This window comes from Carassius auratus, chromosome 26, assembly GCF_003368295.1.
Source record: "Carassius auratus strain Wakin chromosome 26, ASM336829v1, whole genome shotgun sequence".
NCBI lineage: Eukaryota > Metazoa > Chordata > Actinopteri > Cypriniformes > Cyprinidae > Carassius > Carassius auratus.
In genome coordinates this window covers 14,600,821-14,622,362 of record NC_039268.1, presented here as the reverse complement: position 1 = coordinate 14,622,362, position 21,542 = coordinate 14,600,821, and the positions used below count along the sequence as shown (strand labels likewise).

Sequence of the window (21,542 nt, the reverse complement as noted above, 5' to 3'; positions counted from 1 at the left end):
ATAAATATGCTGTCAAATGTATTACTATAATGTATAAAAAAAAAAAAAAAAAAAAAAAGTATTACTTTCTTGATTACTTTTTATTTATTTATTATTTTTTTAAGAAAAACACTCGTTAAAGTAGCCTACTGACATTTGAAAAGTACTTTTAGAGCGGAGTAAAATTCTTCACTACTGTCCGTTCACTGCACTAAGTCAAAAAGGACCACTGAACGGATCTTGTTAGTGAACTGATTCAAAGATTCGAGTCACTGGAACGAATCAGAATCCCTACCGCTTTGGGAAAAAAACACGTAACAAAACACTTACACTTTGTTTAGATTTGCGTTTAATGAACAGTGTCACGATAAGTTTTTTTTTTTTTTTTCATAACAAGATAAACAGATAAAAATATGAACTGCGCCAGAACTCGTATGATTACATAGTTAGACAAAACAGCTGCAGACTATGACATATTTCTTAAATGAGATGCATCAGAGCATTTAAGACTTTGAAAATCAGCAGATTGCAAATATATCAGAGAAAGAGATTGATTAGGTATCTGACTCTAAGCTAGCTCTAATAATAATAGATTGTCATCACAGAGACACCAGAAAGAGCAGCATATCTCTTTAACATTCATTAGGACAGTGAAATAATTTAATTTGTTAACACGGAGAACCTAAAAAAAAAAAGAGTGCTTCAGTGGTTATGGAGGAACAAACTGAAGCTACTTTGGTGCAGAAATACAAAAATAAATCATTTTATAATTACATACATGGGTCATTAGTTTGCATTTGAATATAAAATCAAGACACCGCTTGTTTTGTAGAGCTTTTGTAAAAAAAAATATTCTATGAGGCTAATGTTCAAGTTGATACTTGACAACTGGCACGTGAAACTGTATTCAGAGTGGTTGTAACAGTGCAAAAATTACATAAAAGGCACTTGAAAAAAAAAATGTTCCCACCAAAGCTTAATCAATTCTGTACCTATGTGTGTCATCTAACATCAAGTTCAACAAAATATGCTTTCCACATATATTTATGTATATTATCATTTTAGAAAACAAAACATGTTTCTGTCTTTGGAGTTCACTTGAATATGTTGAATGTTTTTTTTTTTTTTTTTTTTTTTTTTACCTGGTATAGCTTATCATTGATTAAGCACCTAGAAGAAATGACTTTACACAGTAAATGCTTGTGTACTAAAGACACCTCCCTTTGCCAAGGCTTTCATCCCTACAGGTTCAAAGGAATATACATTATGTTGTGTTTGCTTGCAATCAAAATCTGATGATTAGTAGAATAAAGCAGCACTTATAAACTCCAAGCCTAATTCAAACATCTGCCCCATCTCATAATCTGTACTCTACTTTGGCTATAAAAACTCAGATTTATGCATCAAACTTGTTCTGAATACCAAATAAACACGAACAGTTCCTCAGAGCATACAGCAGCCAAAAAGTCGACAATATAATCAGACAAAATGTGAATTAAGACTATGTGAATACTTTGTATTTTGAAATGAAAAATCATGGATATGACTGATTCATCAGAACGTGATTGTGCAAAACAAAACCTAAATTCACACCAATAAGATTTGCCCCATCACATTGGGGAAAGTCAACATTAAAAGCACATGCTCTTTTTTGGTGTTCAGTCGTCTTTTAAGACTGCTCTTTAACTGTCCTGAGACACTAAGAGTACAGCACACTAGTGTTTGTTTACATGTTTAAAAACCTCAGTCCTAAGCCTGGTCACGTTAGTAACATTTCAGAGAGATTGCAAAGAGATTCAGAGAGATTCACCTACAACATTTTTAGAGTAAATGTGGTCGCACCTGGAGGATGTCTTATGATGCATACAAGTCATATCAGAAAGATCGTATTTACAAGTTGAAATCCCACGACTGCCACCACAAAGTCGTAATTATGTAGCAAGAAACTACGGATATTCCATACAGAGTTTCTGTGTTCCGGATAGATTGACTGGAAATCTGTTGAAACTTGTTTTCTTTTTCGTTTACAATAAAACTATTTATGTAGTTGTACAATACAAAAGTATTGTACAATTACGATAGACGATTACGATATGATTCAAATTACAGCACCTTTATACATTAAATAGAAATATGTTAAAAAGTAAAAAGAAACGTTATGTGCATTCTTTATTCATCTTTTTATGAGAAAAGGTACTTCGCCATCTTTCTCCAACCACAGTGATCTGAACGAATGCATCTGATGTCAGACTTACGATGGATCAACTTGTAAATGCGGATCTCCTGGGAATACCTGAACGCTTCAATACAGCACCCAATGTATCGCCTAGTGGAGCAAGTAGAGCCCATCCTTGTGCACCTTTGAGCTTTTTAACCGCATAAATAGATGCTCTGTACATAAAACGATGATGTAGAGAACATCAAATTGTTTCCATCTCATACTTAAAACAAATGTATATATTGTGCGATTACACTTGTCCTCCTCTCACCTTTTTTTTCACATTAATGTCATGCATTTAGCTTTATGATTCTGTGTTACTATGCTGTGGACCCTCTTGTTCATTAATAGTATGCAAACAGAAGCAGACCGGATGAGGTTGAGCTTGGGACACTGGCGATGGTCCACGCTCCACCCTGTTTTCTGGGGACAGAAGTCCCTGATTTTCCTCTCCGTGGGAACGAAGGCCACATTCCTCACAGAAATCCTCCGAGTCCTCCTCGCTCAAAAGCCCCTCGAATTCTTTGGGCTCATGGCTCTCCAAACCTCGTCCACAAACACACACCTCAATCCCAGAGTCCCCCGTGAATCTGCGGTGTCTTCCCAGAATCCTCTCTTTGTCGTCAGGTACTGCCACATTCCTGAGCGGCTCCTTCCCGCACTCGTTCTGCTTCTCCATGCTGGGGGGCTGCGGAGCGCTCTGTGCGGATCTGGCCCGCTCAAACTCTTCCTTCTGGTGGTACCCATTAGAGGTGTGGATCTCCTCTGGGCTGGGTCTGGAACAGAGTGTTTCAGATGCAGGGGGGTCTGGAGAGGTCTGTCGGGGCGCGCAGTGTGCATCTTGCTGGTCAGTGGTTAAAGGGCTGGTGCAGGTCGGGGGGCCGGCGTTTAAGGCACTATATGGAGGAGGGGGCGTAGCGGGCCGATGCACTACTTCCTCATACTCTGGAAGGAGATAGTTGGGTAGGAATCCTGAAAGGAAAAGAATGGTGTGAGAAAATGTCGGAGAACAGCAGGGAGAATCTGAAGCATTCAGAATCCAGACTTTGTTTTGGTTGAAGAGCTACAGTTGTTTCTATTAGAAATGGACACTCTCGTGTTGTTCCAAACTTGTACGACTTTCATATGGAAGCCTACTTCTGCTATATAAGAATAAAAAAAAAATGCTTTGGTAAAATCATAATTATGACATATTTATTAAATAAGTCAAAATCATGACAAAAAACACTTTTCAATTTTGATTTAAAAAGCAGGTCAAATTGATGACATGATTAAAGTCAAACTTATTATTATGACAAGAAAAAAATGAGTCTGTCAACTGACTTACAATTATCACAATATATCATAGTTCTGACAACTTATAACAATTTATAACAGTCATGACAGCTTCAGTTTTGACATTTCCAAGTCACAATTATAGTTTTTATATCATAACTGTGACTCCTTAATCCCATAATTTTTACATATTACGTAGTATTTCTATCTCATAATAATGACAGCATGTCATAGTTTTGACTTTTTATTCATTTCTACTTTCTGTACTCCAACGTTTGTCAAAGGTTTTATCTTTTTATGTCAGTTTTGACTTAGAATTTCATAATTTCAACATTTGATGTCAATTTCGACGTCATTTTTCTTATGAATCAGAAATGGCCTTCAACACTTTCTCCCTTATGCAGAAGACAAGATTTTGAAGAGTTTAACTATTTTTCACCATTCAGATTTTCTGTGAAAAATCAGTGAAACCTGTGAAGTGAAATATCACCTTATCAAAACTATATATAGCACTTTTTTACTATACCCTATTTGTATTAGACTGTGTTAATACATAAAATCCAAAATACCAAAATGAGTTTTTATCAGTTCATTACATCAACAATCAAGAGTGATTCGTCAGATTTTGTGAGCTGTCTGATCTATGGATGATGAAAACAGATTGCACTTTATTCCAGAATGCTCAGTTTTGTGCTAACAGCTTTAAATCACGTATTAGGGGAGACCAGGACAATTGTTACATTAAACATATGTTCTCTCTCTGTTTTTGGTTAAACATTAACATAAACGACAAAGACTGAATGAAGATTTCATCATGGCTGTGAGCTCAGGTGGCTGTAACCATAAGTATGAAATACAAACTATGTAACATTTTTGTATTTTTTTTTAAATCTGTCTGAAGACTGATAAATACAATTTAATAAGGATCACTCCAGATTGTTTCATAACAGAAGGATTGCTATATTTATAATAACATAACCCACTTAGTTACAAGGCTTTGATAATTTAACCATGCAAACCACCAGACCAAAATCCATCTTACATCATCACACGGCTCATGTTCCGACTGAGATTCACACTAGTACAGTACAGTAAAAATCAACAACGGTCTCCGATCAGGAGGTTTACCATTCTTAGACCCACCCAAAATCATACAAATGAAAAAATAACATGAAACCAATATACTGTATCGCTCTCTCTCTCTCTTCTATAGGGCAGGTAATGTTCTGCTAGGTTAACTGTGTACGCTTCAGTTTCAGGTACTGAAAACTAGTGTAAACAAAAGTTTTTATTACACTATCTCAAGATTAACTAATAAAAAGTCATAAAATGATAGAGCAAAATAACTCAACAATAACAACTGATGTAGTTCTCATCATGTGACGTGATCAGAATAACACTATGTCTGTACTGTACCGTGTGTCTATCTAGATTTATTCATTCATCAATTTTAGTGGTTGTCATACAAATATCATTGTGTACTTGTGTTGTTTGCCTTTTTTTTATCACAGCCAGTTCATGAATGACAATGAAATTTCATAGAGAACAGGAATACTGATATTACTCAATATTAATCATGCAATTACCGGTAGTTGCCTACACAGTCCTAAAGGTTTGATTTCAGTCTGCTTAATGCTGTAAAAGGACTATCGACTATAATGCTATTTTTACTATTATAATTAACTTAATATTAATCAAACTGGTTGCTGGATTGGCGTTTTTTGTGTGAAGCATTTGTATAGTTTATATTTTTAAGTTTATGTATAGGCAAACATTTATATATAGTATATTCATATTCAAAATCTGTCAGTAGGTTAGTTTGTGTATAGGTTTTACTTCATTGTTTTATGTCTGTATTCATGTATCACTGTGGTCCTGTGAGGCACCACATTTCATTCCACTGTGTGTCCACACATGCAGCAGAATGACAATAAAGCTCAACTTAAACTTTATATTCTGACATAGAATGTATGTGATTAAAGTAAGTCACATTATGTAATTAATTATCATAAATGTTTTTTTACTGACAGCCCCAATTTCTACAAATCCTTTGATTGATACTCTACACAATCAATCATAAAATCAACATTATCTAGCAAATGATAGAAATGGAATTTCTTCGGAATTACTTTAAAGTCCTTTTTTGCTATTTTCCAGGGCTGAAGAATGAAGAAATGCTAAATAAATAAATGTAGCAAAAAAAAAAAAAATGAAAAAGTTAAATAAGAAGGGTGATATTACTGTAGTAGAAGGGCAGTGAGGTGTTGTTGTGAACCTCTCTGTAGGCAATGAGGTTGATCTCATGCTGTCGCTGCTGTTGTTGCAGTCTGTGTTTGGTGCGACGATGATGACAGACGCAGCAGCAGCTCAGGATAAGGATGATGGCCCACACCAGCCAGAACCCTGAAGAAAAAACAAAAAACACAGAAATAATACCGCACACAAACCAGCAAAATATTTAAAATATGTCTTTGTACTCTATACTGCTACTTAAAACCGGACTCATGCGCTAATGCGCACATGGTCAGACCCTCTGCATACGGATTTGTCAAGCATCTTGAGCTTTTCTCCTCATATATTTTGTTTAGTTCTTCTGAGCCTCTTAAGGCTTGGTCTATTTATTCAATCAGCACAATCAGGAAATTCTCCCGATGTCGAAGAAATGTTTGATTGAATCATCATTCCTGTATCAAGCAGTTCCTCCCTTTGCCATTCTAGCGTAATAAATGTGACCGAGCCATTATGAATTCTTATCAAACACTGTAACCCAGTAACAAACACAATGATGTACTTACACCAGAGTTCATAGTAGTAGCTGCAGCACTGGGACTCTCCACAGCAGTGTCCCGTCTCACACACATAGCTTTTATTATTCACTCCCTCGCACTGAAGAACCTGCTGGAGGGGGAAATAGAAAAACAGATAAATGGCTTGTTGATATAGCTTTTACCTCTAGAACGGCAAATGGGAAACGAATAGTTCACCATAAAATTCATATTTCTTGAAAATGTACTCACTCTCAAGCCATTCGAGATGTATATGAATTAGTTTCTTCATTAAACAGATTTAAAGAAATTTAGCAGTATATGACTTGGTCATCGTTGGACCCTCTGCAGTGAATGGGTGCCATCAGAATGAGAGTCCAAAAAACAGCTGATAAAAAACATCAGTGATCCACAAGTAAACCTCTCAACTCCAGTCCATCAATTAACATCTTGAGAAGTGAAAAGCTGTGTTTGAGACGTACTGAGACATTTTTAACTCAAACTAATGCTTCCAACTAAGATACAAATTCTCTATAATCCATTGGTTAGCAAGTGATGTAAAGTTAAATCTCTCCAAATCTGTTCCAGTGAAGAAACAAACTCTTTAAACATCTTAGATAATAGTTTCAAAATATATTATTCAATATACAATAAAAGGAGTTGACAAATATCTTTGCAACGCATGATGTTTACAGCCTGAAATAACCTCGTTAGACCTGGGGATATAAAAGCATCATGCAGGTGGCTTCAAAATCCAAAAAGACTTTTCATGTCAAATCCAAACATAAAAGAACAAAAGCTGCCTGAACATTTCATATTTGATAGAGTCACATTACCAATGTTGTGCACAGCAAAATCTAACAATGATGAATCGGCTTTCTTTTTCTTTCTAAAGTAAATGCAGTTAGACATCAAGCAAACCCAGTTGCAATCAAGAATAAAACGACGACAAAACAAGCAGAAACCTTCAAAAAGGCATGTCTGTTTCATTTCATGAATCAGTTAATGATTAAATGAGAAAGTTAGGTTATCCAGTTCTCTACCATTCTTGTCTCCTGCTGCAGTATAGACATGATACTCCACAGTCCTTCAGCAGCCTTGTGAAAGTCTTTTCAGCCCAACAGTCATGATACACAGGAGAGGAACAGAGGTACTCACAAACACACACACTCTTCACTCAAGGGCCAGGGATTGGTCTACGGAAAATTCCATGCAGCAGAGGAGTGTAAGGAGGACTGCATTATAATGAGATGCTCCCTCAATACGGGAGTAGACAGCTCAAAATAACATGAAGAGTCTCTGTTAGATCCTGTTACATGCCTAAACTTCCTTCTCTTGTTTTTTTTTTGCACTTCAGTCTGCCTATAAATGTAAGGAAAATAAATGTAAAGTGTTGCTAGACAGTAAATAATAAGGATGGACTAAGAAATAAAACAAACATTTATGTTACTTGAAATACATTTTCACAGAAACAGTAAAATATATAAAAAAAAAATCATCTAGGTTCCAAGGCAACATTTCCCATTTCTAATTAGTTTAAGTTTATATACTAACATAATTAAAACTTCAATACAAAATAAAAAAACATTATTTTTATTTTTTTATTTTTTTTACAAAGACTACATTAAAATCACTCTTGTTAAATAAGAAAAAAAAAGCATTATATTGAGCAGAAAACCATTTTTGAAAATGTTTTGTGTTTTTATTTTTCTCTATCACTCACTGTGGGTTCAGAAAATTTTTTACTCAGTAGACAAGCAAGAGAGTATTTTAACAGAAAATAAAATGGAAAGGTTTCGTGCAGGCTGTTTCAAAGTAAATACGCTTATACTACTAATTATGAAGGACAATATATGATAATCTTACTATGTCAATATCCTAACAAACAGAAAAGTGTACAGTTAAACAATGTACCATTGCCGATATACATTAAGCTTTTCTCGCTAATTTTCTGGAAGGTACTGTTCACACACAAGAAGTGCATTAAAACCTGGACACACAAAGGCTGTTGCTGTGGTAACAAACAACAATATCTTGCACAATACTTGCTTTCTGACTAGCTTGACTAACATTTATTTGAGGAATTATGTTTATAATAGGCTATTGAGTTTGTACTTCCTGGTCCTGCATTGCCTATTGATTTAGCTGATGTCAATATTGGCTATAGTATAGAACTTATGGTGAAACTACATTCATATATAATTTCGAAATGTATTTAACAAGACATTAATAATTATGTAAATAAATTATTATATATATTTTTTTTCTTTACAGATGCAAATTAGGGTATTTTGTCACATATTATATAGTGTCCTCTGTGTGGGGAATATTGGTTAATGAAGTTCACATTGTTTTTGGAAAGCACAAATTTTATCAACTTTAAATCAGCGTGACCATCTATTTTACATCTTATAATAATGTATCAGTATAGTCAGTGCATTAAAAGTAGAAAATTTAAGTAGTTTATTTAAGATGTTAAATTAACTATAAAATATATAGGCACATTAGGCACCAAAATGTCTTCCCATAATGCTCGAAACATTGCCAATTTATTGTTTTAAAACAGACATTCTAGGAAAAACAGCTGCCCGTTTTTACCACACAGTTTACACAACACAGCGATTAGCTGTCCAACATAAACCATGGCCATAGAGGTCCAGACACAGAATTCCAGAAATGTCTCCATTCTGCTGAGCAGGTCAAGTGTAGCCCCATGACCCTGTGCCTCATCCTTGAGAACTTTCTTTTCAAGGACTGTCACAGCACTTTGTGTGTATCATTTATCACCAACCACAAATATCAACAATTAACTAATGCTGACTCTGCAACATGAGGCAGGACATTAAGGCTACGTCCACACGAAGCCAGAGCTTTCCCTATCCGATCTTTTTTTACCCTTGTCTCAAGAAATATTGCAATCCACACAAAACGTTGTAGTATACATGCCAGACCAGTATGTGGCACACTAAAAACGGAGAAGAATTGGACTATGCGCATAAACCTTGTGCACGGTGTACAAACAACATTAAACAATACATTTATTAATCTGTGTTAATAAAAACACAATCATTCAATATTTGTTCATGTTTTGTTGCTGTTACGTGACGTAGCGGTGTCTGACTAGGGGCGAGATGAGGACTGATGACGTCATAGTTTCAGAAAATATACAGATTTGTGGTCCACACGAAAGCGCAGGGGCGGCGTTTTCAAATGTATCCACTCTGGGACCCGGTTTCAAAAAATATTGGGTTCGCTCACCCAAAAAGCCAGATCCATGTGGACGAAATGGCTATACAATACAAAATGTATGCATATACACGTCTCTGTGTGGATGGGCCTAAGAGTGGGGGAAAAATTGATTCTTGGATGCATCAGGATGTGGATGAAAAAATATTTTCTAAATGTTAAATGATGAAGTAATATTGAAAAAATGCAAAAAAAACGGAACTCTAGTAGTGCAGCTCCAGGACAGACTGGCGTGCACGTAAGAGACACAAACAAAAGCTGGTGTATGGAAGCAACGTTTTCCTAATCCCGCTCCCGCAATTTGTTTTTCTAGATCTTCCCACTCTTGCAAACATTATAATAGTGTATATAATTTTTGAGCATCAGAGAGCTACTAGCAATATGAAGGGTATTTAAATCTCTTGTGAATGACCGCTTGCAGTTCACTTTCTCAGTCACATACACTTTGTAAAGGAAGCATATCTTACAAGGTCTGATATTTGTCAATAAGATCAGGATCTGTTGAGCAGCAAATCCTCCAGTATGATCTTGTCAGTTACCTCTCCTTACTTTCGACCTGTAATCAGTCAAATGAAAAAAGAAAATATGTATAGAAAAAAAGATGCATTGATAATTGTTTTATCATTGCAGCCCTCTGAATCCTAATCAAATCAAAGCGTGAGGTGCCTAGAGATTCCCACTCCTACTGGACATACTGTTTCTGGATATTATTAAGCAAACAGTGACCCCAAAAAAGTATTTGGACACTTAATCCAAACACAATGAATCACATTCTACTGATTACTAAATATCAAGCCATGTGGAATCTGCAAACAAATGATGCAAGACCTTTTTTAAGAAACAATTCTGCTTTCCTGACTCATTTTTGCAATTACTCCCAACAAAGTGCTGTCAAGGTCATTTAAAGTCTATGTATGAAGTCTCAAGTTCACACAAGTGTCCTAGCAGAGTAACCACACTGACACACTCTTAGAACTCAAGCTTTCATAAGGGCTGTTTTGCAGCGATAAACCCTTTTTGGATTCTCAAAGTAAAAAAATTAATAATCAGATGAACCTTTTCCTCTAAAAAGAATGTTTTGTGCAATGGAAACAGTGCATTGATGTTAAAGGGGTCATATGATGTTTGCAAAAATAACATTATTTTGTGTATTTGGTGTAATGAAATTTTTATGCAGTTTAAGGTTAAAAAAAACATTATTTTCCACTTACTGTACATTATTGTTTCTCCTCTATGCCCCACATTTCTGAAACGTGTCAATTTTTACAAAGCTCATTGGTTTGAAAAGCTAGGTGTTCAGTGATTGACTAGCTATCCGGTGCGTTGTGATTGGCCGAATGCATCAAGCATGTGACGGAAATGTTACACCCCTCACTTGAGCCCCTTTCACATGGCACGTCGGACCCGCAATATTTCCGGAACATTGCCGAGTCGCCTTCTGTGTGAAAGCAACCATGTCCCGGAATTGATTACCGAACTGAAACCGGGTCGGGGACCTAGAAACATTGTGGTTCGACCAGGGACGAGCGCTGTGTGAACAAAAGCCAGATCTAATTCCGTATCGAAGTGATGAAGCGTGTTATCGCGCGACTCTTTTAGCGGTTGTTTTGAAGGAAGATCAACATTCGCGACAAAAACATATGTGAAAACTGTAATGAAGCAGAGATTAGTTAGTTCCTCACTTTCCGAGCTGACGCAGAGATCGTTTGCTTGCTTCAGTGAAAGTATAACGTGCCTAGCGTTGTCGACTCGTACATTACACGTCACGCGCTGATGTCACGTGCCGTTACGGGATCTTCAAGGGTTGTGTGTAAAAGCACACTCATTCAACTGTATTTATTACCACTGTTCTCAGGTTCCTGTTCTCAGGTTCCTGCTATTCATAATGTATATATAATCCTTCATCGCTCTGTTCATAATGTACGTACAATCCCTACATTGCAATCATATTTATATTCTGTATATACTCTGATCAATATTGTATATAGCAACTCCACTGTACAGTCTGTATATCATAAGCTTTACTTAATCACTTTTTAAGCACTTTTATGTATATAAAACACTATATTCTTGCACTTGCATTTCATTAGCTCTGTACTTGTACTCTGCTTAATGACAATAAAGTTGAATCTAATCTAATCTAATCATGCCACGTAAACATAAAACTATTACTGGATTTGTGATTGGAAAATCCGCCTCTCCTTGAACTGTCACCTTATCGTGGTGGAGAGGTTTGAGTACCCGAATGATCCTGGGAGCTATGTTGTCTGGGGCTATATGCTCCTGGTAGGGTCTCCCAAGGCAAACAGGTCCTTGGTGACGGGCCAGACTAAGAACAGTTCATAAAACCCCTTATGGCAAAATTAAAATCAAGGACCGTGACGTCGCCCGGCATGGCGCAGCCGGGGCCCCACCCTGGAGCCAGGCCCGGGGTTGGGGCCCGTATGCGAGCGCCTGGTGGCCGGGCCTTCCCCCATGGGGTCCGGCCGGGCTTAGCCCGAAGGAGTGACGTGGGGCCGCCCTCCTGTGGGCTCACCACCTGCAGGAGGGAGCGTAAGGGGCCGGTGCATAGAGGATCGGGCGACAGTCGAAGGCGAGACCCCCGACGACCCGATCTCTGGACACGGAATCTGGCTTTAGGGACGTGGAATGTCACCTCGTTGGCGGGGAAGGAGCCTGAGCTTGTGCGGGAGGTCGAGAGGTACCGACTAGAGATAGTCGGGCTCACCTCAACGCACAGCTTGGGCTCTGGAACCACACTTCTTGAGAGAGGCTGGACTCTCTACCACTCTGGAGTTGCCCATGGTGAGAGGCGGAGGGCTGGAGTGGGTTTGCTAATAGCCCCCCAGCTCAGCCGCCATGTGTTGGAGTTTACCCCGGTGAACGAGAGGGTCGCTTCCCTGCGCCTTCGAGTCGGGGATAGGTCTCTCACTGTCGTTTGTGCCTACGGGCCGAACGGCAGTGCGGACTACCCGGCCTTCTTGGAGTCTCTGGGAGGGGTGCTGGAAAGTGCTCCGACTGGAGACTCCGTCGTTCTACTGGGGGACTTCAACGCTCACGTGGGCAGTGACAGTGACACCTGGAGGGGCGTGATTGGGAGGAACGGCCCCCCTGACCTGAATCCGAGCGGTGTTCTGTTATTGGATTTCTGTGCTAACCACGGTTTGTCCATAACGAACACCATGTTCAAGCATAAGGGTGTCCACCAGTGCACGTGGCACCAGGACACCCTTGGCCGGAGGTCGATGATCGACTTTGTGGTCGTGTCATCAGACCTTCGGCCATATGTCTTGGACACTCGGGTGAAGAGAGGGGCGGAGCTGTCAACTGATCACCACCTGGTGGTGAGTTGGATCCGATGGCGGGGGAGGAAGCTGGACAGACTCGGCAGACCCAAACGTACTGTGAGGGTCTGTTGGGAACGTTTGGCCGAGCCCCCTGTCAGAGAGATCTTCAACTCCCACCTCCGGCAGAGCTTCGACCGGATCCCGAGGGAGTCTGGAGATATTGAGTCTGAGTGGACCATGTTCTCCACCTCCATTGTCGCTGCGGCTGCTCGGAGCTGTGGCCGTAAGGTCTCCGGTGCCTGTCGAGGCGGCAATCCCCGAACCCGGTGGTGGACACCGGAAGTAAGGGATGCTGTCAAGCTGAAGAAGGAGTCCTATCGGGCCTGGATGGCTTGTGGGACTCCGGAGGCAGCTGACAGGTACCGGCAGGCCAAGCGGACTGCAGCCCGGGTAGTCGTGGAGGCAAAAACTCGGGCCTGGGAGGAGTTCGGTGAGGCCATGGAGAAGGACTATCGGTTGGCCTCGAAGAGATTCTGGCAAACTGTTCGACGCCTCAGGAGGGGGAAGCAGTGCCCTACCAACACTGTTTACAGTAGAGATGGGCACCTGTTGACCTCAACTGGGGATATCGTCGGGCGGTGGAAGGAATACTTCGAGGATCTTCTCAATCCCACCGACTTGTGTTCCGTTGAGGAAGCAGTGGCTGGGGACTCGGAGGGGCACTCGTCCATCACCCGGGCTGAAGTCATCGAGGTAGTTAAAAAGCTCCTCGGTGGCAAGGCACCGGGGGTGGACGAGATCCGCCCAGAGTACCTCAAGTCTCTGGATGTTGTGGGGCTGTCTTGGCTGGCACGCCTCTGCAACATCGCATGGCGGTTGGGGACAGTACCTCTGGACTGGCAGACCGGGGTGGTGGTCCCTCTTTTCAAGAAGGGGGACCGGAGAGTGTGTTCCAACTATAGGGGGATCACACTTCTCAGCCTCCCTGGAAAAGTCTATGCCAGGGTACTGGAGAGGAGAATTCGGCCGATAGTGGAACCTCGGATCCAGGAGGAACAGTGTGGTTTTCGTCCCGGTCGTGGAACACTGGACCAGCTCTATACCCTTTCCAGGGTGCTGGAGGGTTCATGGGAGTTTGCCCAACCAGTCCACATGTGTTTTGTGGACTTGGAGAAGGCATTCGACCGTGTTCCTCGCGACATCCTGTGGAGGGTGCTCCGGGAGTATGGGGTCGGCGGCTCCCTACTTAGGGCTGTTCGGTCCCTGTACGACCGGAGCAAGAGCTTGGTTCGCATTGCCGGCAGTAAGTCAGACCTGTTCCCAGTGCATGTTGGACTCCGGCAGGGCTGCCCTTTGTCACCGGTTCTGTTCATAATTTTTATGGACAGAATTTCTAGGCGCAGCCAAGGGCCGGAGAGTGTCCGGTTTGGGGACCATACGATTTCGTCGCTGCTTTTTGCGGATGATGTTGTCGTGTTGGCATCGTCAGACCAGGACCTTCAGTGTGCATTGGGACGGTTTGCAGCCAAGTGTGAATCGGCTGGGATGAGAATCAGCACCTCCAAGTCCGAGGCCATGGTTCTCAGTCGGAAAAGGGTGGATTGCCCACTTCAGGTTGGTGGAGAGTTCTTGCCTCAAGTGGAGGAGTTCAGGTATCTTGGAGTCTTGTTCACGAGTGAGGGAAGGATGGAACGTGAGATTGACAGACGGATCGGTGCAGCTTCTGCAGTAATGCGGTCGCTGTACCGGTCTGTCGTGGTGAAGAAGGAGCTGAGCTGTAAGGCAAAGCTCTCGATTTACCGGTCAATCTACGTTCCTACTCTCACCTATGGTCATGAGCTGTGGGTCATGACCGAAAGGACAAGATCCCGGATACAGGCGGCCGAAATGAGCTTTCTCCGTCGGGTGGCTGGGCGCTCCCTTAGAGATAGGGTGAGAAGCTCGGTCACTCGGGAGGAGCTCAGAGTAGAGCCGTTGCTCCTCCACATCGAGAGGAGCCAGCTGAGGTGGCTCGGGCATCTATTTCGGATGCCTCCTGGACGCCTTCCCAGGGAGGTGTTCCAGGCACGTCTCACCGGGAGGAGGCGCCGGGGAAGACCTAGGACACGCTGGAGGGACTATGTCTCCCGGCTGGCCTGGGAACGCCTCGGGGTCCCCCCGGAAGAGCTGGAGGAAGTGGCTAGGGAGAGGGAAGTCTGGGCGTCTCTGCTTAGACTGTTGCCCCCGCGACCCGGCCCCGGATAAGCGGAAGATGATGGATGGATGGATGGATGATTGGAAAAATGACAAACAACAAGAGCTACTCTACACTGCTCAAAACTAGCGTTTGAATCATCAGTGGACAGTGGCAAATCCTTTAAATATATATATAAAAAAAAAAACATATTACAGTCTGTGAGTCAGAACAGGTGGGTTGTGGTCTACTCTTCCAGGTTCAGGAAACAGTCCTCCCTAAAATGTGCTGCACACATCTGAATATTTAGGTTGAACTGTTCAGTAACAATGTTGTAAATACAACTTAGCCACTGATTTCTAGTTCCACTTTTGGATGGCCAAATAAAGTAGTTTCGCTTTCATAACGAAAAACAGCGTCCCACACGGAAGCCGGCTTGAGTGAGCGATGGCAGGTCAGAGAATGGCGAGGCTGGCAGGCTTGTGGCAACCACATGTGATGACCCCGGGCTGAACTCCGCTTCAACCACGGTGAAAGCTGATCCAGCAATCCACAGCATGAAGTTGAGCAGATATCGTCCTCTTTTGGAAGACCAAACTAAGTATTTTTTCTTTCACAATGAAACACACATCATCTTCACAACATGGCGGCAGTGGCAACAACAATACTAGAGGGAGAATAAAAGTTATACCTTCTTTTTTTTTTTTCGTGAACATTTGGACTACATTTATGCAAATATTCCCACATCGTGACGTAGACATGTGGGGCGTGTTAGAACAAGCCGTTTTTGGTAGGAGTGGTTGACTGTTAATTTTTATAAAAAATATCTCTTTGGATTTGAGACTTTATTCTTTGCAACTTTACAGATCTTTTTTATGCACCAAGAAATCGCATCATAAGACCACATCTAAAGGTTCTTTATGGAACCATGAATGCCAATAAGGATCCTTTGGGCTTCATCACATAACTATATGAACACATATTTTCGTTCTTCCGTTCTTCGTACCTCACTTAAGGAATCTGAGATGATTTGATCTGGATTAAGTTGTATAAGATTAGTGTGTGTTTTTGTATTTCCTGTAAAGGGCAGATGTATCGATACTCAAGACCACGATCAGCAATGCAGTGATTGGCTGGTGGCAAGACAGCAATGTAATGACACCATATAGTTAAAAAAGACACCTGACGAAAAAACTTGACAAATTTCTGGAAACGGCCTAGTGAAAAAAATGACAAATGTAATAATAGATCAATAAAATGTGCACTGTTTTTATTTCATTTTATATGATTCCCAATTTATATTCATTATTTCTAGTATTTGTATATGCTATACATTTTTATTTCAGTGTTGTAAATATCAATTAATTTAATTTTATTTTTGAAGCAGATTTGTTATGTGACAGCATTATTTAAAGTTTCTTAAGAGTCAAGATCATGTTATCTGCATCTCCTGGGCTCCATCAAGCCACTCCCATAATAGTTTTCAGCGCTCAAATTAATGCACGGCTCAGATTAACGGTATTGCATGTGTGCAAGACTCCAATTCAATTATAAAGTAATTATTTCATCACAAATAATTTTCAACAAGTAAACATGGCTGTGTCTAGTGTTACAGATGACTGACAACACTATAATATTTTTTCTTTTTATTATTATTATTATTATTATTATTGTAAATTTCTGTCCCTGGATTGGTAGGGTACTCGATTTATAAAGTAGCAGTGGCTGGGACAGATTTTAAGGATCAGTTCATCTTACAAAGATGCCATCTAATCCTGTTTACATGAAATAAAATACCTGAGCTTAAGGACCTGTTGCTATGACAGCAACTCCAGGATGAGCTTCGAAAAACCAACCAATCCAAGATCATGCCAAATCATCAACATAAAAATTTTCTTTTTTTTCTTTTTTTTAACAGGGTTTTGCCTGAAAAATGTATGGAAGCCTGTTTCCGCCACTGAATAAAAATAAAACAAGGTAATTGTGACTTTATCTCGCAATTCTGACTTTTTTTCGGTTTAAATTTGGTTTTTAGCCAGTTAAAAAATCGATTCAAATGTGTGACGATTCAAATCAGCTGAGATGCTAAACAAATTAGGATTCAATTAGGGGTAGGAGTTTTAAGAATGTATGTCTAAGGGGAACTTACTGTCTTTAAAAAAAAGTTTAGATGGTATTTTTTCATCTTGCCTTAGTACAATACATATATATAAAGTGCATAAGTGCAGCGCTACTTTGTTTACAATGCAAACCAAGGGAACACTTTAAGTGCCACCTGCTGGCAGAAAGTGAATCTACGTCATGTTTAGCTTTTCTGCTGTTTCCGTTTCATGCAGATATTTTTTGAATCGTTTCACAAAACTAAGGTCAAACCATTCTGTTCTGCATGTATGCAGGATCTATGTTTGGATCATTATTAAAATGCTGTGGTTGCCTCATTTTAAACAAAAAGAGCAAAGACAACGCCTAATTTTGTTTATATGAAGATATCTCTTATTTCTTTTATTTATTTGATATGGGGCTAGTTTTAATATTTACATTTTATTAAAATAATAATAATAATAATAATAATAATAAAAGGACACATTTAAATCATAATTTGTCTTAAATCTCATTTTGTTAAAAAAAGAAAGAAATTGTGAATCAAATCGAATTGAGAAAGAAAATTGTGAATCAAATTGAATCATGAGGTGAGTGAATCGTTACATTCCTAATACATTTTGAGATTTAGACATCTTGCAATTCTGAATTTATAAAACGCAATTGCACCTTTTTTTTTGTTTGAAAACATGTAACATTTGAGAGATGCATGAAGACCTTAGCAAATTGAACTAATTGCAGCTGTGGACACTCTTTTCATATCTGGTTTAAGTGCCAGAAAACATTATATTAGAAACAAATTCAAGTTTAATAGGTTATAATGAGAAGCTGCTGAAAACGGCAGATAATGTTGGCCTGTTTAATAATGATACTTGACTAGCTTTCCACAGTCTTAGTGAGAAGTGGAGTATCAGTGACAGCATATGATATGATAATCCTGTACCTGAACTGGCTATGGCCACTTAACAGCAGTTTATTAACTTGGCCACCGATGTGTAATATTAATCCCAGCTATCATTCTCTTCAGCAATGTCAAATATCTTAAGAAATAAGTGATGAATATTAACACTGAGTCAGCTAAAAGTCAAGAGTCTTTTGGGTAAACATGAGGTTATAATACCTATTTAGAGGGAGGAAACAAAGCACACAGTATTACACAATACTCTCCTCAGAACAGCACAATTCAGCAAAACAGCAGAATTTTGTTGAAGTAGCAACTGGGGAGTGAGGTTTATCTTCAGGCTATGTGTGGTCATCTGATGGAAAGTACAGACAGTCTGTAGTTAACCTTCTATATTGTCATTATCTTGTGAGTGATTTACAGGTTTTGTGACATGTCTTTATAGCACCATGTTTCAATATGATTAAACGTCAATAGCCTAACGACTATTCCTATAGAGTAAAAAATAATTTTTATATTATGTACCCACCACTTTTTGTGGTAGCCAATTTTTTTTATACCACTTTATAAACCAGTTTGGAAGCATCTTTAATTATAAATAAGTCTGTGTGTGTGTGTGTGTGTGTGTGTATTGTACTTCTCTCCCGCACAGACCCTGACACATGACAGCTAATCACTTTTACTTGACTTAGCATTCACTGTATGCACTGACAAAACCCCAAGACTGGAAGCTAACCCAAACTCTAAAGTTATACCAATTATAAAAAAATAAAAACCCACAAACAACTTGACAAAACAAAAAAAGAATCACTGACCCCAGAAACCTCAACTTCAAACAGATATATAGGCCTACAAGACTATCTTAACCGGTTCATGTCCTTTTGGAATGACTCTTCTTTTCACTAAAAGTGTCCTAACATTGTATATTTCTTATTGAACTTCAGTTACATCCAATAAATTACATTAAACTACAATTTGGACCTCAGAACCAGTAGAAAAAAAGAGAAGAAAAAAAAACAAGTATGGCGCAAGCTTTGCTGTAATAGAAAGCACAGATAAAAACCTACATTGTACTAACTGATTGTTAATCAGGGGGGGGGGGATCACTAAACACACTTTATTGATGAATTCACTTCTTTGAACTACAGAAAGACAGATTAACACTGTCTTCACCAGTGATAACAAAATCCATAGAAAAAAAATCCAAGGAGAAACACATTATACTTGTACAGACATAGACTGTTTACGTCTGTAGATTAATGACGATGTCAACTTAATAAACAGTGATATTTAACTTAAACTGTTATTTTGCACACACACCGATTCATTTCTATTCACAACAAACTACTGGTAATTTATGCTCGTTTAAATTTAGCCCATTAATCTTGAAATGTGTGACAGTTGAATTGTTAGCAACTGCTAACACTGAAGACTTTTGTTTACAGAACTTGGCCCAGATTTAGGTTGATGATCCACTAGGCAACTTTTTGAGCAATGTTTCTGGGCTACTTTAGGAAATGTTGCCGCTAATAGTGAGAACAAGGTGAGACACAAGGGCCCACGACCGATCTAAAATATCCAGATAAGTTACCCATTCTCAAAGAAAAAGTGCCCAAGCAACATTGCTCAAAAAGTTGTCCCGACTATAATCACTATCAGCCTTACTCTTAGGCTGTGTCTTAAAACCTATGTATGTGTCTATCTAGACAGCATTTTGGCCATCTTGTAACGACCCAAAATGCTGTCAAGTAAGCAACCAACTACGATTTGAGACACAGTACCACACTTCCGTGATCTGACGCAAGACTTGTAACAAACAGATGTATCACATTGCAAAAGAAATAAAACGAAAGTTGACCGCTGTTTAGTTAACATGCGCTCCAAACTGGGGATATAAAGATGCACAATGTTCAATCGGCGAATCAACAAGTGGCAAAGCCAGCAGCGTGCATTTAAAGTCCAACAGTGTAAATAAAGTTTGACACAAACAACCGGCTGAAGACATTTGAACAAGACTTTTCTCACCTCATATACGGTGGCCTCGGTGGGGTTAGCAGATCCAGCGATATATAAAAAGGAGCCCATTTTAAACAGGCTAATATGTCATTACAATGTCTCAGTGTTGACTTTGGTCACAGCGCACAAGTTTTGTAAATACACGTATTGTTCGTCAATCGCACAAACGTGTCAAAGGCTCTCGCTCATGCGCCGCCCGTCTTCTGCTGTTATTGGGACATGAGGGGAGGCACAGCAGTGGAACAGCAGCAAGAGCTCCGTGCCACTGGTTGCCCCCAACTATTACACAAGCGAGTCCCCACGATCTGTAGTTCAGGCTCAGCTGGGTGTGGTGCAGTCACATCATACGCCATGTGCGCAACGTGTGATGGGACAAATTGTGCTTCGATCCGCCCACCGAGGTAGATTTCAGAGTAGCGGTGGGGATTTGAATCAACTCAGTGACTCGACTCATTTGAATCAGTTTACGAAAAAGAATCATTTACTGAGAAGTTGACCCTTAGTTTACATCGAAACGCCAATAGGGGGCGACAAGGTGTTTGTTTGTTTGCTTATATATTTTTATTTGCTAACATGGACCACAAAACCAGTAAAAAATAAAAAAAAAACTAGATTTATACATCACCATAAATCTGAATAAATAACCTTTCTACATTATGTTTGTCATGATAGGACAATATTTGGAAATATTTGAAAATATGGAATCTGAGGGTGCAAAAAAAATCTAAGTATTGAGAAAATCTCCTTTATATTTGTCCACATTAAGTCGAAATTTAAAGGCCTTAAAGTCCTTAATGCATATTATGAGACAAGAATTAAGTTTTGCTAAATTTGCGTTAGAACATTTACAAAATATCTAAATGGAAGATGATCTTTACTTAATATCCTAATGATTTTTAACATAAAAAAAAAAAAGATTTATCATTTTGACCCATACAAAATATTCTTAAGACTTAAGACTGGTTTTGTTGTCCAGGGTCACATCTGCAAGAGTTGTAGTGCTCCAGCAATAACATGACAGAGAATTAGAACGAGACCTAGGTCCTAGGGTGTGTAAATTGTATATTTAAAAATAAAATCCTGGACAGAAAGTTTTTTTTTTTCCTTTGTTTAAAAATGCTGGATGTTTTTAAAACTATTTTAACCCCTGAAAGCATTAAAAACATGAATACTTTTAGAAAAGGTACAGAAAAATTTAACAGGTAAAAGCAAAAATAAAACGTGTGTATGTGTTTAACTTCGTTTTGTACTAAAATGTCAGTGAACAAGTAAATAAATCTTACAAATGGATGGATTTAAAATATTGTGTGTGGCTGGTTTTTGTCTGGTCAATGCTCAGCACAACAGCAACCTGTTTTTCTGTTTCTGTTCAATATAGGTCATGGAAATTTAGCTTTTTAGTCAGTGAAAGTCAAGGAATTACGGAATATGATTTAAAATGTGGTAAAAAGAAATAGAGATCCTGGAATTTGAAGACAGACATGTTTAGTGTTAGAACAAAAATAAAGTAAGTGAGAGTGTTTGTGTTAGGATTAAATCAGTGATTCAATTCAAATGATTCATTAGAGTCATTCATGAAAGC

The 21,542-nt window shown here is 39.3% G+C and overlaps 1 protein-coding gene across 2 annotated transcripts; it reads right to left on the bottom strand.

Annotated features, from left to right (window-relative positions):
* Positions 1-942: 942 nt before the first annotated feature.
* Positions 943-20,339, bottom strand: wbp1lb (WW domain binding protein 1-like b). Of its 2 annotated transcripts, none has more exons than XM_026204391.1 (4): positions 19,970-20,339; positions 6,268-6,367; positions 5,714-5,875; positions 943-3,169 (listed from the first exon to the last, which is right to left on the bottom strand). In XM_026204391.1, the coding sequence occupies exons 1-4, from the start codon at positions 20,027-20,029 to the stop codon at positions 2,502-2,504; spliced, it is 990 nt and encodes a 329-aa protein (XP_026060176.1). In that variant the 5' UTR covers positions 20,030-20,339; the 3' UTR covers positions 943-2,501. The 2 variants fall into 2 exon arrangements, with proteins under 2 accessions (XP_026060176.1, XP_026060175.1); XM_026204390.1 differs by having other exon boundaries at positions 6,268-6,370; positions 19,970-20,336.
* Positions 20,340-21,542: the final 1,203 nt, after the last annotated feature.

What these genes read in the sequence shown, in the direction of transcription:
- wbp1lb (XM_026204390.1), bottom strand. Translation starts at nt 20,029, where the DNA reads ATGGGCTCCTTTTTATATATCGCTGGATCTGCTAACCCCACCGAGGCC. An exon ending in CCGAGGCCACCGTATATGAG is followed by an intron (nt 6,371 to 19,969) that starts GTGAGAAAAGTC and finishes TTCCCCCTCCAG; the next exon opens with CAGGTTCTTCAGTGCGAGGG. An exon ending in CTACTACTATGAACTCTGGT is followed by an intron (nt 5,876 to 6,267) that starts GTAAGTACATCA and finishes TTTTTTCTTCAG; the next exon opens with GGTTCTGGCTGGTGTGGGCC.